This window comes from Cygnus atratus, chromosome 24 (genome assembly GCF_013377495.2).
Source record: "Cygnus atratus isolate AKBS03 ecotype Queensland, Australia chromosome 24, CAtr_DNAZoo_HiC_assembly, whole genome shotgun sequence".
In the NCBI taxonomy this organism is placed as follows: Eukaryota; Metazoa; Chordata; class Aves; order Anseriformes; family Anatidae; genus Cygnus; species Cygnus atratus.
In genome coordinates, this window is record NC_066385.1 from 1,403,366 (window position 1) to 1,419,451 (window position 16,086).

Sequence of the window (16,086 nt, forward strand, 5' to 3'; positions counted from 1 at the left end):
TGTAGCAGGATTTCACTGTTCAAATTAAAACCCTTGTTTGGGGCTTTTCACACTGCAGTTAATCTTTACAACTTGCCATGGCTTCAGTACTTCCCTCCTAGTTCTTTCTTCAAAGAACCAGGTCACAGAAATGGAGAATTTTATCTCCATTGTACCTGTACAACATACCTATATTTCTACTACTAAGAGAAACGCAATCTCATACTCAGATGTGAAGTCAAATGTCTTGTTTGACTTTCTGCCACTATCTGCTTATTTACCGTGTAACATTTTGCCAGAAAGTACCAGAGGGAGCAGGTCTGCAGCTGCACGGGGAACGCTTTAGAAGGGACTTAATAGACCGTTTCCACATCAAATTTCTATGAATAACCAACAGGCACTTTACAAAACAAAAGTCAGCTTTATTAAGCAAGTATTTATTGTGCAATTATGGACTTGGAAGCAGGGAATTTAGACCTCGCTGTGATTATTATCAGACATATGGAGGTTGCTAGCAGGTTGTCTCCTTTTGTAGCTGAAGTGAGAACTGCACAGCCTGGGCAGCTGCTTGTCACTGAGCTGCAGAGAGCTGAAGCCTGGGAGGGACTGAAATCCGAGGAAGGGGTAGGGTGCAGGTTGTAAAAATAACTGAGCTGCCACTGAATAAAACTCTGCATGGCTTTGGTTTATAGTATTTATGCTGTGCTGTGCAGTGCACTTATTATGCATTGGACAACTAAACAGTATACAGAAAACAAAAGCTTTACAGCATCGAGCAATGTTGTATGGATAATATACACTGAATATGCTAGCAGCAGCCTCAGACTTTCCCTTGCTAAAGTGCCTTGTCCCAGCATTAACGATTCAGAAACACGCCGAGGTCACTGCACTGATGGATTCCCAGGACTGATGTGCCGCTCGTCACCCGTCGGTCGCTGCTCTCCGAGATGCTGCTGCCCGTCCGCTCCTGGCGGGACGCAGCCTTCTTTCTTCTTGCTTGCACTGCTGATGTCTGGCTTTGAAGTGCAGAAAAGAGTAAAACAGCCCTTCTGTTTCTGCAAGAGAGAGAATTTCAATTGGGGATTTAACTTTGTTTCACTAGACCGCTGCCTTCACAATGTGCTCTGTTAATAAGAAGCAGCACGGGGGTTAGGAACAGCTTAGATCCTTTTGTATGCTGCATTTATAAAGGACTATTACATGACTGATCATCGGAATTGACCTGTTTGGAGTCTGTAGTAGATCTTACTTGCATTTGTCTCATCTATTGATCCTTTGTACATTACAGTTCTGTTTGTACAATCTCATCAGTAGAGAGGGTCATAAAAGATGAGAGGACATAGCTCACTTGATGTAGTTTTTATGGAGAATTATGCTAGCATATGCTCACCTTTTGAGGAATGTTTTTTTTCTCCCAGAATCTAATAGCAATAGGTCTTACTGCTTGTATACAACGTGGGGCAAATATTTAATTCTGGACTAGCTAAGAAGTTATCTGAGCTATGGTCAAACCAGAGGAAATTTTCCTTTTTGTGCTCTGTTATTTCTTGCTCACCTACAAAACAAACATCTCCATGCAATGCTCTCTGGTAACAAAGCAACCTGAAGTGCCCTGCCTGGACTGAATCTGGGCAAGGGCTGGGCTGTTCAGGCTGCAGGACATCTCCTGTCTGTGCTCAGCCACCAGCCAGCAGCTCGTTGTCAGCCCTTTGCTCTTGGCTGCTGCTGAGACCCAGCTGAAACCCCCTGGTCCCAGCTGATGAAGCTCTTTGGTTCCGGTGTGATTCTCAAAGAGTAGTTATTAATAATTGAAGTGTTTGATATACCAGGTTCATGCTTTGCTTCCTTTCGCACACTTCTTGTACAAGCCTGTTGTGGTATAAGAGGCTGGCAATAACTGCCTTTAAAACCAATTGGTTTTAGAGTCACTGGTCTGGCCTAAATGGAAGTTGAAAGACGATTTCTTCCTTGGAAGATGATTTAGTTAAGGTGTTTTTCTGTTGCAGAAAAACTGCAAAGACAATTTATTTCATGCACAAGCACTTTGCTATTCTTGTCGTTCCCTTTTTCATGCTGTAATGGGATTAATTGAAAGCAGCTTGGTCATTGGGTTGTGGTGCACTTACCGCTGGCGATGGGGGAGCCTGGTGGCTTGCGTCCTCATCACATAATCAAACAAACTCCAGTCTGCCCAGTCCCACAGTGAGAAGAGTGTTTACTGTTTTTCATTGGAACAAGAACTTCTGATTTGAAATGACTGGATAAAAATGGAAGAATTGGAAGAGGAAGATTGAAAAAGTATATATATAAATAGCAATGTTTATGATCATTCTGCAGGTGAACTGAAGTTGTATTTTTAATATAAAAAATATCATCTGCTGAAAGCAGAGTAGGGGTGCAAGTCAACACTGCAGCAAAGGCAGGGTGCACTCAGTCAGCAGCAGCTGAATAACTGGCATCAGCAGCTTTAACCATAGGCAATTTCAATTTCTGGAAAGCAAATGCACTGATGTAAATGGAGTGTGGCAACCAAACCCCTGCCCCCTCAGCTCACTGCAAGCCTGGGCACCGTGCCTCACCTCATGCTCATACGAGCACAGAAGATGCTTGGCTGGGCACCGCCACCCAGCCAGTCCAACGTTTGCTTCTGGCCTTTTTTCTCCCTCCTTTCTACTCCACCTGGAGCTGGCAACTTATGTGCCAGGCAACTACTTCTAGGGAGGGTTAGTCCCATACACTTAGTCAGAAGTTATGCCTAATGATTTGGATACCTACTGGGATTTTCCAGGTCTTTTAAGGAGCACCGTCTCAGAGCAGAAGGATGCCTTGGCTTTCTCGTGCCCCATGCAGGCTGGGCTGCAGCCACAAGTTCTGGCTGGTGGGCTCTGGTTGTCTGGCGAGACCGGGCTGCTGCCCGCAGGCAGCGATCCGTTCACCGGGGGGTTTTGCAGCTTTCCCTCTCTCGTTCCTGTGTCTTGCTCCAGCAGAGCAGGAGGGTTGGGACAGGCTTGTGCAGGGACCAGAGGGAGTGAAGTGTCCTTGTCATTGTTCGGCGTTGGTGGCCGGGTGGCGCTGGGCGTGCTGGGTCTGGATGCTTCTGAAACTTGTATAACAGGGAGGGTGCTTCCAGCTGCGGCGTGACCGTTCATGTGGAGCTTCTTCATGTGGTGCACCACGACTGCAGCGTTGAAGGCTTGCTGGGGAGGAAGACAAAAACCCCATGGTGAGTGCCTAGCAGTGTGGTGCTGTGCAGGTGCAGAGGGATGAAGGGACGTCTCCTGCTGCGGGATGAAGGGACGTCTCCCTGCAGCAGCAGCAGCACGGGGGGATTATGGTGCTGTACTGGTTAGCACTGCCTGAGTGTTTGCACAACGTGTAGAAAGTGGGACGTGCTCTTTCCTGGCATAAACACTGCGGTTTCCCCTGACTGCAAACTGCTGATGCTTTTGAAGATTACAACTATTTCTAGATAACGAAATCAGGGGGAACAGCTGTAAATTACCCCACAGTGTGAAACGGAGACTCGAGCTGAATTTTGAATGTAAGTATTTAAAATACTATCATAGAAGTGGTTCCTATGGCATTCCTCTCTCCACCTAAATTCTTACAAAAACTCTTGATATAGATGAAGTACCAATTTATGTCCAAGGCTGAAAGAAGGAAAAGCTGAATTAAGCTCACAAACCTGCTGACGGAGCATCTATTTCATTCCCCTAGGACAGAGACAAAAGTCCTTTTCCCCTAGCCTTTATTTTGTTGGCAAGGGCACTATAGGGCAATGTATTTGGTAAATGTACCAGTGTGCAATGCAGCAGAGATTATTGGTCCAAACACACTATAGACAGTAGCTGCATATGATTTTCAGGCAGCCTTTGGAGGATCTCAGCTTTTGGGTGCTTACCCACACAGCCGAAGCCTTGCTCATTGCTAGATGGCAGCAACTGGCATTTGTTATTGAAATGGCTCTAGGCTCCCAACAGCAAACTTACCCTCCATTTGCTCTTTGCAAAGTTTTTCTGAATCTGAGCACTGACAGATGGGTATATGTCACGGTGAAGGGCTGTATTTCCATTAATCCTGCAGATGGGGAGAGAAGAAAATGGGCTCGTAGGCAGATGGCATTTGTAAGGCATTCCACATTCTGGAGGCAACTAACTGCTTTGTACATTCAATCAGCAATAATTAAACCCAAAGGAAAAACAGCAACAAAATGTAACACAAACACACACTTCAAAGCTTGGAAAAGCTCAGAATGGGATTTCTTCTTTGCCTCTGTTTATGGAGACAAATATTACACAAATTGCATCTTTAATTATTCATCATTTTCTTTCTTCGCACAGAAGAAAGAAAGACCCAGGGCCATGCGGAGGCAGCTGGTGACGTTAGCAAGGGGCTGGGGGGACACCTCCATTCTCAGCTACCACCCAGCACGGCGGCTGGCAAACCCCCAGGGGCAGCAGTCGCTGACGGCACCCGCTCCGCTCACCATGGGTGCCGCAGGGCTTCTTCGCAGGTAAACCTCGTGTTCGGGTTCTTCTCTAGCAGGTGCCTGATGAAATCCTTGGCTGTTTGGGAGGAGAGGAGAAGCAGAGAGAGAAAAGGTTATTTCCTCCCCGTTCCAGGATGCGATCCTAATGGGACATGGCACACACTGGCAGACAAACACTGCAAAGGTCAGCCCCGAGAAGGAGGTGTTTGTACCGCCCTGTTACACTGATAAAGGGAGGTGTTTGTAGTGAGCTGCTCCTGATGAAAAACTGTGTACTGGAGATGTACCTAACCTCACGCTGAAATTAGGTGAATCTGAACTGAATTTTTCACTGCCAGTGGAAAACAAAACAAAACAAAAGTCTGAACTGAGCAGATTTAGAAGATGCTTTACAGAGCAGCTGCAGAGCAGGGGCCAGGAGCATGGCGGCTGTGCGGGGCAGGGGGAGCAACGCGCTGCCGGTGTCTGAGCTCTACCTGACTCGGAGATATCGTCCCAGAACGGAGACTCAAACTCATAGTAGCCTTCCTTAATCTTTTCAAACAGTTTGGATTCGGTCTCTTCGTAGAAAGGAGGGTACCCACAGAGCCTGGAAGAGAGCAGCCCAACAGACGGCCTTCAGTGCCTGTGTCCGCACAAGCCTCCTGAGCCTGCGTGGGCTGGGCACACGCGTGCAGCACAAGGAAGCAAGTGACAGAGGAGGCTGCTCTAAGGATCCATCTGTCCCTCGCATCTGAGTGCATTGGGAAAGCTGCAGAAAAGAGTTAAAAACTTAACTGCAGCAGCAAAAGGACAAAGCCACAGCTGGAACATAACTGCATGGTGTGGGAGGAAACGAAACAAAATGTACAAAGGAAGATCGAATGATACTTGTAGACAACTGAAAAAAAACAAAGGATAGGATGAGGCACATAATAGAGAAAAATGTGATTCCTTTCATCTCTGGTCTGTTTCTTGATTCCCAACATCCCTTTTGTTTCTGTGGTGTGGTGAATCTGTGCAAAGGAAGAACACTGCTGTGGTGTTAACTGCAGGGAAGGAGGAGATTCGGCATCGCCTCCACTCTCACTTCCACACTGCAGAGGTGTACGAAGCAGTACACGAGTTGGGAAACTCATGAAAAAATGGGATGCTCTTTGCTTCTACTCACAGGATGTAGGTGATGACTCCAATGGACCAGCAGTCCACGGCTTTGCTGTATGGTTTCTGGGCGAGGACTTCAGGGGCTGCAAAAAAGCAGAAAGAAATGAAAATTACAAGCAACAGTAAATGACTCAATACTGGGAGAAGGAGGAGTTTCTTGTACACTTGGTTCTGAGGTATCAGTGCAGAAGCCATTAACAGCCCTCTTTACCAGTTGGTCTCTGCTTTTTGTATCTACTTTATACCATTGAACAGAAAGAACCACTGAGGATTTCTGCAGGCACCCTGAGGGTTTGACCAGCAAGCTGCTGATCAAGCCGATGCAGTTTGATTGACATTAAACAACACCCCATTGTGTTAAAATTATTTTTATAAATTTTCAATAAATACATGAGTAACAGAGAAATCTATTGCTTTTAGAATTATCCTTTTCGTGCGCTTTTAAACACTCTGGGATTCTGCACTCTCTAAACTCATCTGCAATCCATTTCTTTATGTGGTCTCTGCAGTGCATCCGTGACTGATGTGTTGTTGTTAACGTGATTATGTATTTTTTCCTTTCTGCTAGGCAGCGTGCTGTAAATGCACAGCCTTTTTCCCCAACGGTCCACCTGTACAGCCCCGTTCCTGGTCCTTGGCTTACCAACGTATCCCGGAGTCCCACAGGCAGTGGACATGATGCCATTCTGCTCCATTTTAGACAAGCCAAAGTCTGTGATCATGATTTTGGAGTTCTCTTCAGGAGTAAGGTAAAGAAGGTTTTCAGGCTGTGAATACAGAGAGTCAAGGGCTGAAATTTGTGGTGGAAAAATGAAACAGCAGAAAGTCATGGGACAGAGAAGGGGAAGCTAGGCAGCTGCAGAGGCAATGCTGTGGCTGAGGGACAGGCTTCACCTTTAAGTCACGGTGAACTATTCCGTTTTCGTGGAGGTACTTCACTGCTGTCAGCACCTGGTGGATCACCACGCTCGCGTCTTTCTCAGTGTAAACCCCTCGCTCCAAAATCCGGTCAAACAACTCTCCACCAGACACCCTGTTGCAGTGGTAGTTCAGAAAGAAAAAGACAGAAAATTAAACAAAGGCAGTCGTGCTCTCGCCTCTGAGGTGAGCTGACTTCCTCCTGCAGCAGAGCAGTTCCTGGAGCAGCAGCACCCTGCGGGGCTCAGAGCCAGCAGAGTCCCTGAGCCCACCTGCAGACCACCAGCAAGCAGTCCTGGTAAAACGCACAAATTCACACAGAGCTGTGCTGAGATGCAGTGCCTTGCCCTGCTCCTGCCTCCTGCTTCCTCAGAGAAAAACGGCCCTGCTCGTACTTACAGCTGCATGACCAGGTAGAAGTGGGTTGTGCTCTCGTAGATATCTTCCAAAGTCACAATGTTCTCATGCTTTATTCTGCAAAGATAATCATGGGTCAGAAACAAAGCTGACAAGGAAAAAGGTTGAAGACCTGACAGTTGTCTTGCTCTTATCACAAATGCAAGTTCACTGGGCTGTTTTGTGGCTGATCCGTGCAGCAGGAATCATTGATGCCACAGCAAGCTTCCTTCGGAGAACCTTCTGTGCCAGCATCAACACCGAGGGGCAAACCCTCAGTTTTTGAGCAGCTGCCTTCTCGGCATCAGGTGTATTACTTGGACTGCAAAAGTATTAACTCTGGTTCTCCCTTCCCTGCCTGCTCTTCTGCCTGATCTGTTACATTTCCCAGACTGGGACAGCGTGGCTGTGGCGGAGTTACAAACCCGGCACAGGAATGAGAGAAGGAATGCTCCTAGTCTACTAAGTGACACCAGTATTTATATATGCTTTAAAAAGATATACTTATTTCTTTGTATTAGTCTTGCTCTGGAGCCACATCTTGGGAAAGGATGTTTGTTCTACTTCGCTTTACTACATGTACACATACTCACTTTTTCAACACTGCTATTTCATTCTCCAAGCTGCTGTCCCTTGTGAGAGGAGACTTCTTGATGCATTTCAGAGCAAAGAGCTTGCCAGTGCTTCTTTGTTTCACTAGGAAAACTTCCGAAAAGGCACCTCTGCAAAGAGGAGAAGTTGTATTTCAATAGATGCTGCTCCTGTGAACTGGGAGGACAGTTACAGCGAGAAAGAGGAAAAAGCAGAAAAACCAGTCTAGTAGTAATTTAAGTCTAAATGGATGCTGATTGTAAAGCTGGGACTACATTTCCAGCAGCCCCAAAGTTAGGATATGCAATAAAAGATTTTGCAATATGTATATATATAATAAAAATTTTCTCTGTAGAGAAAAGGTTAAATTTGCATAGTTTATCATGAAGCTGTGTTGAGGGAGTGGACGAATTTGCTCTCTGTGATGGAATTAAGTCACATTTTTCAGGACTGTGCAACGACAGGAAGCGTTTTACTGCTGCATGTGCCAGGCTTTGCTTAACTTCAGCCATCCAGGCTTGGAGCAGGCTGCTGGTGAGGCAGGTGGCCAGCAGCAGGCTTCTCCAATCCTTTGGGACCGCGGGGGATTTTCCCAGGCTAGGTGCGAGTCCTGCAGAGATGACCACCCCTCTAATGGGGCTGCCTGCAGCTTGAGTGCTCACTGCGGCTAACGGCTCCAGGGAATGATCAGTGACCTCCGTTCCAGCCAGGCCAAATTCCTGCTTAATACATATTGTGTCTCCTCAAAGGGCCTTTGTTTTAGCCAAAGCAGTGCTCCACTTTCCCTGGTCAGCATTGCCCTGAGGATTGAGACAGCCAAATTGCAGTGAGGAGAGCCCAGTTGTGTTGCAGTTGGGGTATATCAGTCAAAGTTTTGTGTATATAGAGAGGAAAATGACTGGATAACCTTAGCCTGTTCCTTAGTATTTCCATTCAGCATTTAATGGTTTTTTCCTCTCTGTTTATGCCTGCGTAACCTTAGTCACAAAGTGACAAGTGAGTGCCTAGTATGTTCCTGAGGGGGTTCAGCTCAGTGCACTGACAGGCGGGTATTTATAACATGTCTTAAGCTTGCAAGTCTGTTAAAGGTTTTTTCATGCAGCAGAACACGTGTCTCGGGACAGAGACAGTGCATACTTTGCCAGGTCACTCCCCAACAATCCTCATCAAATGAACAACAGATTAATTGATGGCAGTTAAATGGGACAAGCCACCGAGTCTGCAAGCCCTGCGGGGCGCTGGCAGGTAGAGTGAGGAAGGTGAGCGCGTGGAAGCATGCTGTCAGCTGGGATGTTATTGCAGCAAACCCAGTAAACAAGGGCAGGAAACCTATACCTCCTGTAATCCACGAACAAAGAACCCAGGGCACCATGCAGATGGGTTTGGTGAGCACGGAGCTGTGCCCATCTGGTGCTTTGCTCGTGTGTCTGCGTTCGCTACTGGCAGCCAGCGACAATGCAGAGGGAGAGCAGGAGCCCAGGGCAGCTCCGCCGGGCCCTGCTTTCCTCCTGCTTTGGTGCTGCGAAACCACGTGAAACACCATGGGGGCTGTGAGGAATTAGGACTGTGCCAGGACAGGTTCCCAGCAAGGTTAAGAAATTCTTTTAAAAACAACAACAAAATAAAAAATATTTACTTTCAGGAAAGCATCCTAACATATGAATTTGAATCTTGGTTTCACTCAGTAAATTATTTGTAATGGCCTTCTGTCCTCTGGCTCAAAAATCAGCTGGCACGGGGACTTTTTCCTTGTTTCACACATTTTCCCTTTTTATCCATTTGAGCGCTGAAGGCTGTTTCGTGGAAATTCTTTTCATGTTCCTGAAAACAAGGAGTGGGCAGGGGTGTCTTCTCTAAGGTCCCTAATCCAACAGTTGTGGATGCTCTGGGAAGACGATGGGAAATTTCCAGGTAGTTTTAAGTCCCCGATCTTCATTTATTTTCGTCAGCTAGCTGAAGCAGTGCGTGTGGAAAAAATCCCAATTTCTTATACTAAATTTTCCTACTAATGTAATAGTAGGAAATGAACAACCTACAAATCAGATGCTGGGGCATCTGTTCTATATATCTGTCCCAAACAGTTTATAATAATTATGCCCCTTATTAAAAAATGATGAATCAACAAGTTGGCTAGGAGAGGCAAAACCTTTTTTCTAGCCTCATTCCTTTAGGGAAAAATGCTGGGTAATTTAACTAATTTCGGAGGCTGACCAGGAACACAATAATTTAAAACATAGCCGAGCTCTGGAGTAGCTGTTTTCTGGAAGCTTTGCTGTGGGTTCTAAAGTCAGGGAAAATCTGGACGTGGCAGAATCTCCTATTGGAGGTAATTCAATTCCGCCTCCGCCACCTTGGAAACGCTTTCTCGTCTCATTCACACAAATAGGCAAATTAAGCTGTTAACTCACAGAGAAATATCGTACAACTTGAACATCCTTGTTCTTGTTTCGTCCCTCAAGTGATTCAGGGTTTATGAGCTAAATACACGACGTTATTATAGCTCTCAGAGCCATCCCTTGACCTTACTCGACCTTGCAGCAGCGAAGACCAGTGCGTTCACAAGGGAAAGAGCAAAAACTTAAACACAGAATCACACAGGATCACAAACACGCTGCATTGCAGGCTTGGAGGGCAAGGAGGGAAGCACAGAGCTCATGGGGTGCCATGCGATGGGGATGCAGGGCTGCTCCGGTGCCGCTCGGTGAGCATCAGCACCAGTGGGAAACCTGCGCTGGGCTGCGGCACCCCCGGCTCGTCGGGAGAGCGCTGCTGGCTCGCCAGGAGACGTCTGCTTGTGCCACTGGCCCATGCCACGGTGCCCTGGGAGGGACTCGCTGGGGAGGCGATCCCTGGTGTGGCTCTGCCTGGGGAGCAGCTGCGGTACTTACGATCCCAGGGCCTCCATGAAAATGAAAGTTTTTCGGATATTGCTTGTCTGTTTCTTCCAGGAGCTGCTGTCATCCTCTTCCTTGCGGCCCATCTCCTCCAGAGTGGAAGCAGAGAATGCTGTGAGGAAGAGGAGGAGAGAGCTGAGAGATGTGGCAGAGGCTTGCAGGGAGAACAGGACTAACCAGGAGCTAGTGCGCTCAGGATGCCACGCACAGTGCTTGTTTGGATTCAGACTTTACAACAGCTTTGAAGGATGTAAAGTTTTGTACTTTTTGTACTACTTTTGCTACTTAACATATGTTAGAGCTGACTGTGTCCCTGCCGTTACGTCCAGCTCCAGCTGCCCGTGCAGAGCAACACCAGATCAGCTGGGTAGGAACCAGTGGCCATATGGTAATCCAGTCTTGTCAGTACACCCCTCTAGTGCATGTTGGCAATTACAAATGTTTATATTGTGCTTCATATTGAGTGCTAAAAAGCCCTGCTGAATGGTTGCTAATTTTAGCTAAAGCATCCATGACTTAATGGATTAAAAAGTTAGGTACAACTAGCAATGCAGACGGATTATAGTTGAGCTGCTTTATTGCTTGAATAATAAATAGTTTAAAGAGCTTGTGACTGCAGGGAAGGGAATTGATATAAAACACTTTGTTGATCTGCCTTGGACAGTTTGCACTGCTGTTGTCCTTAATTGCTGTTAATTGACTGCTTGCTTCATTCTGAGTCATGACCTTCCCATTGCCTTTTACTCGTAGGGCTCTCACACCCCGGTGCCCGCTGCTGGTGTGGCAGGGGGTGCCTGTGTTCCCGCACGGGGCCAGGAGCCTGGTGCTGCCTCTCTGAGCCGCCCCTGCTCAGGGGGGGACAAAGGCAAAAGGGAAACGCAGCGGGGTTTTTACCAGGCTGACTAATCCTTGGCTCACGGTGGCACAACGGTCAGAGCAGAGAACGAGGAAGATGCAGCTTCACGCGGTAAAACCCCTGCTCTGCTGGGTGGTGGCCGGGCGCGTGTCATAAGCGTTGGAGTATGAGGGTGCACGTAATCCTGCCTGCTGGTCAGCACCTGGGTGCGATGCCCGGCTGGCAGCACCTCCGGGTGGCTTTGCCCTTGGCCGGGTCCCAGCCCGCCTCCCCGGCTCCCCTCCCACCTGTAAGCGCTTTAGAGCCGGGGCTGAGCAGCGCCGCGGTAATGCAGAAGGTAAGACTCAGCGGTGTGGGAGCTCGCCGGCGTGGTGGGAGAATTAGTTACAGCTTACACAAGGTCTGGGAGGTGTGAAATGTTATACAAACATCTAAGCACTCTTAATAAGATCAGGTCTAACGTTACAGAACTAGGGGTACACTGGAAGGTGAAAAAGAAGCCCTGAGATTAGAAAAAATTGTCAACAAACATGGCTTGTCGCACTATCGGGATACAAAATAAATGGACTGAAAACATCCCTGGACAGAGGGGACTGGGTGCCGACAGCAGCAGCTCTGGCATGTGGAGCGTCTCCTTTCCCAGCAGCAAGAACAGCTGCCCTGCAGCCTGTAGGGTGCAGCTGAACCAAAGCCAAACCAAACCTTTTGTGTACAAGTAAGTGTTTGGAAAAGGGGGAAGTATGAAAGCAGAGAAAAAGCTGAAAGATCTTGTTTCGTGACAGACGGCTCAGGCACTGAATTCCTCCTGAACCTAGTTTATCTCCTTAATTAGCATGTTCAGGATTTTGAGATCCTTGACACAATTTTTAAAGGTTGATTTAACAGTATGGAAAACAAAATTGACTCCATTGCAAACAGTTGAGGGCTTCAGTCTATAAAATCACTAAAGGCCACTGTGCACTTGACCCTTATTTACTTTCTGGATTCTAAAGCATGTGTAACTGTTACAAATACAAATCATTACAAAAAGCAGCCATAACTCGTTGCTTAGAATCAGTGAAGATCAAAAATTCTTCACAAAAATGCTGGTCACTTGGTAGAAACCTCTTTCTGCCAATATTCTGAGCCCCACAAGTGAAGTTTTCACTCGCAGTCATCCATCCATCCCACCCCTTCAAACCTCTCCAGAACAGGAACTTTCCCAAAAGAGAATTTTCAGCAGAGACGTCGAGCTGCGGATGGAAGGCGCCTTTTGTCTGCCCTACCCAGACATAAATGCGTGATGCTGGGGGGTGCTGAACGGCGAGTGAGATGCAGATGACCTCTCAGTTTCTGTCAAGCCAAGGATACAAGCAGAACACAAAGCAGGTCAGCCCGGCCCAGGGGACGAGCCGTGTTTCCCTCTGGTCCCACCAGCCCCGTGGGGCCACACTGCCCTGGCGAGGTGGGACCAGGCCATGCAGGGGAGCTGCAGCCAGATGGGCTCGGGGCTGCCACCGCATCGCAGCTGGTCCAGAGACCCCACGAGAGGGGCCTGAGCGCTGCGCCGGGCTGGGGGAGCCGGGGGGGAACCTGGAGGGAGCTGCGGGACGTGGCCGAAGGGTTGGGGAAATCATGGAAACTGATGGGTGTCTGTTACTTCACCCCCTGCAAGCACAAGTGTAAAATTTGCCCGATGTTGGCTATTTTAAGCTCGATTCTCTTAGTATTTTCACTTTTCACTCCTTATGAATTCAAGCAATTTCTATTTTAGATAGATTTTGCTTCTAGAAGGAAGATAGTAACGTGTTTTCTTTGGTATCCTGTGAATCATCTGTTCGTCTTATAGTTTCTCCTTCTGTCACTCCATGTCTACAGCATTTTGGTTTTGCTGATATCTGGAGGAAAGGCTGGATGAATAGCTCTGACTCCATACACGTGTATTTGATTTCCTGCTTTCTCAGTTTTTCTGTATCATCATGAACAAGTCATTTCCTGCCTCAGCTCGCCTTTCTGAGAGAAAGGGGAGTAAGTGGTGCTATTTTGGGAGCAAAATAATGCAATGTTTGAATTGCCCAAAATGTAAAGCTGCATATGTACTCAAGTGATAAACACTTGCCCACATTCCTCCTTCCTCACGCTGGATCACATTCTTCTCAATACTTTTTCCTCTCCTGATGCACAGGAAGCTGTTTGCACGGGGGCTTTGTGCAGAACACAGAGGCCTCACAATCTGGCTGTGATACTGGATTACAGGACCTGTGATTTTCCTGGTGCAGGCTTTGTGAACTTGTCTTTCACTTTGTCTCTCGGTCTGGTTAAGCCACCTGTTGCACTTGGCAGCAGTTTGAGAAAATGCAATGTTTGATACATTTGTTGTCTTTTTTTTTTTTAATTTAAATTTATTTATTCAGTCTCTTGTCCAACAATGTCCAGACCTTTCTCAGTGCCAGTACACGGCGTACAGGTAAACAGGGTTTATTGGATCTATTCGCGTAGCTGAAGCAGCTTTGCTTTCCACAGGAATGGAAAACATCATAACAAAAGTTGGGCAAACAGACTTTGTGCTTGGGCTGGCAGGTTCACCTGCCATATGATGTGTCCGTCTGCATGCTCCTGGCATGCTCCTGGCACGTGTTGATTGTCAGCTCCATCCTGACGCCCCCTTTGCCTGTGCAGCATCCCTTGCCTCGGTGGGCAGGTTTTCCAGCCACAGCAGTGGAATGCGTGGAGGGAGAATGGGATGGACCGCACCTGACACGCACCTGCAGAACACACCATTTTAAACTCCTAATCCAGAGAAAGGTCTGGGTTTGCCCATTTGCCCATCCGCTCTTGACGGTGCAATAGCAATAATATGTTAGGATCGCATAAAAAAATGGAAATGCTTATTAATGTATGTAAAGACCTTTGAAGATGAAAAAAAACTACTTTACACTGCTTTAATTTGTTTAGTTTCCTTTTCCTCATCATAAGAAATAAAGCAGTATGTAGGGCTTCAGCCTGATAAGTATATGCTGAAAGTAGTACGTAGTTTCAAAATGAATGTCTAACCTTTGGGCTCTTCACAGGCTAAGTCAATAAATGTGACTGCTGCTGTACTCTGTCTGATCCAGCAAATGACACATCATTGCTTAGAATATAATGAGTGTTATTATGACCTTGCTTAAATATTTCCTGTAGAAATTTGTTCAGCTTTCATATCTCACAGTAACAAATCCATCTGCAGACAGACACTCTGCTTCTGAATGGATATACTGCACTAGCAAAATTATTGTAAGGCATGATTAATAGTCTTGTGACAAAGTTACATGTGTAGGGGGAAGAAACATGCTTCTTTCATGATTCTGCCTTTAGAATTAGAAAAAAAAAAGTTTAAAGAAAAATAAGGGGGAGAATACAAAGTCAAAGGATTTGCTTTAAAAAAAATACACCAAAACAAGCAATCTGCATGTGAATGAATTAACTGACAGGCCAGCCTCTGTGTTCAGGGACAAAAGAGCAAGAAATCGAAAACATCAGCTCACCATTAAAAACAAATCTACATTAAACCACCCCATTGTTTCAAAAGCAGTGTGTTAACTTAGTAGCCCTTGATGACCACTTGCAAAATCACATTTTTCAATATAAATATGTCAGATTCTTAAAATACTTTTGAAGTAAAATGTCAGAAGGCAGCTTTCTATGAAACTGCTAAATATAACACACGAGTGCAGTAGGATACTAGACTAACAGCCTGTGCACAGAGGTCCTCCAGGATTTTCCTGTTAAGAGATACAATTCATTAAAGAAAACAAACAGGTTAGCCAGAATCCCACCTGCTTTGCTGCCCAGAACAGACAGGAAAGGCGAACGGTTATTAAGGAAATAATATTTTGCTTACCCAAGTCAGCAGAAACAAAGCAACTCCTGCTCCCCCGTGCTCCTGCTCGGCTCCCGCGGGTCTGGGGGACTGGAGCCTGCCTGGGCGCTGGCAGGCAGCCGGCTGGCAGGGAGGGAGGAAGGAGATGTCTCCGCCGTGCCGGTAGCTAGGCAGCACTTACAGGGGAGTAAATTGACACGAGAATAAGCTGCTTGTGGGTGTGCATGTGCGTGCACGCCTCTGTCAATAACAGCAGTGGTACCTGGCAGCGCTGGTGCGGGAAGAGGAGCGATCCCCAGCAGGGCTGAGGAAGCTGCTCCGCTGCCTGGAGGATGCCCGGGTGCTCGCAGCTGCAGCAGCTGCCCTCAAGCAGCCAATTTGGTATTAAAACAGTCCTTGGTGGAATGCAAATGTAACTTGCCTTAATCAAACAAACACCATGTTTTCTTCCTGTGAGGCTGGAAGTGCCGAGGGGCCACGCAGGACGGGACGGGGCTGGACAGGGTTTCCTACAGACCGACCTGGGCAAGTCGGGTGCTCCGGCACCTCAGCACTCACCACCTGGGCTGGCAAGATGATGCTCTCCACCATCTTTATATGGCACAAAACCATGGAGAAAAATCATTGCAGCAGGGATTAATCTCTATCAACAGAGTTTTGGACTATTTTAAACCATTCACTGCCTCTGTTTTGACTTTCAAAACCCCTGTGCCTGTTGCCTTCCTGAGAAGCACAGCACATATGAATATAGGAAATACTAATTATTTGTCAATTTTTTTCCATAATGTAGAATTTTTAAGGTTGGCAATAACAACTTTACTGACTGCACTCTCAGTTGATTTACACTGCCATCTAGAATAATGCATGAAAAATGTACATATCATTGCAAAGTTTAGTTTTATGTCAGGCAGAAATCAGCTCTGAGGCAATACTAGGAAATCCTTTATTTTAAAGACTTTTTTAATCTTCAGTAGCTTAA

At 46.7% G+C, this 16,086-nt stretch overlaps 1 protein-coding gene across 1 annotated transcript; it reads right to left on the bottom strand.

The window, feature by feature from the left end:
- Positions 1-383: 383 nt before the first annotated feature.
- On the bottom strand, positions 384-15,211 carry CAMK1G (calcium/calmodulin dependent protein kinase IG). The gene is made up of 13 exons (XM_035561418.2): positions 15,129-15,211; positions 10,405-10,522; positions 7,519-7,647; positions 6,929-7,003; positions 6,506-6,644; positions 6,255-6,378; positions 5,619-5,694; positions 4,945-5,057; positions 4,466-4,544; positions 3,969-4,056; positions 2,755-3,176; positions 2,106-2,236; positions 384-1,034 (listed from the first exon to the last, which is right to left on the bottom strand). Exons 2-12 carry the CDS (start codon positions 10,494-10,496, stop codon positions 2,143-2,145), a joined length of 1,431 nt encoding a protein of 476 aa, XP_035417311.1. The 5' UTR covers positions 10,497-10,522; positions 15,129-15,211; the 3' UTR covers positions 384-1,034; positions 2,106-2,142.
- Between the last annotated feature and the right edge of the window lie 875 nt (positions 15,212-16,086).

Bases quoted from the DNA above. Each gene is read 5' to 3' on its own strand.
- CAMK1G (XM_035561418.2), bottom strand. From the start codon at position 10,496: ATGGGCCGCAAGGAAGAGGATGACAGCAGCTCCTGGAAGAAACAGACA. The intron at 5,695-6,254 runs GTAAGCCAAGGA...GCTTTTTTGCAG, and splicing joins TGGGACTCCGGGATACGTTG to CCCCTGAAGTCCTCGCCCAG. The intron at 4,057-4,465 runs GTGAGCGGAGCG...CCCCATCTGCAG, and splicing joins GAAGCCCTGCGGCACCCATG to GATTAATGGAAATACAGCCC.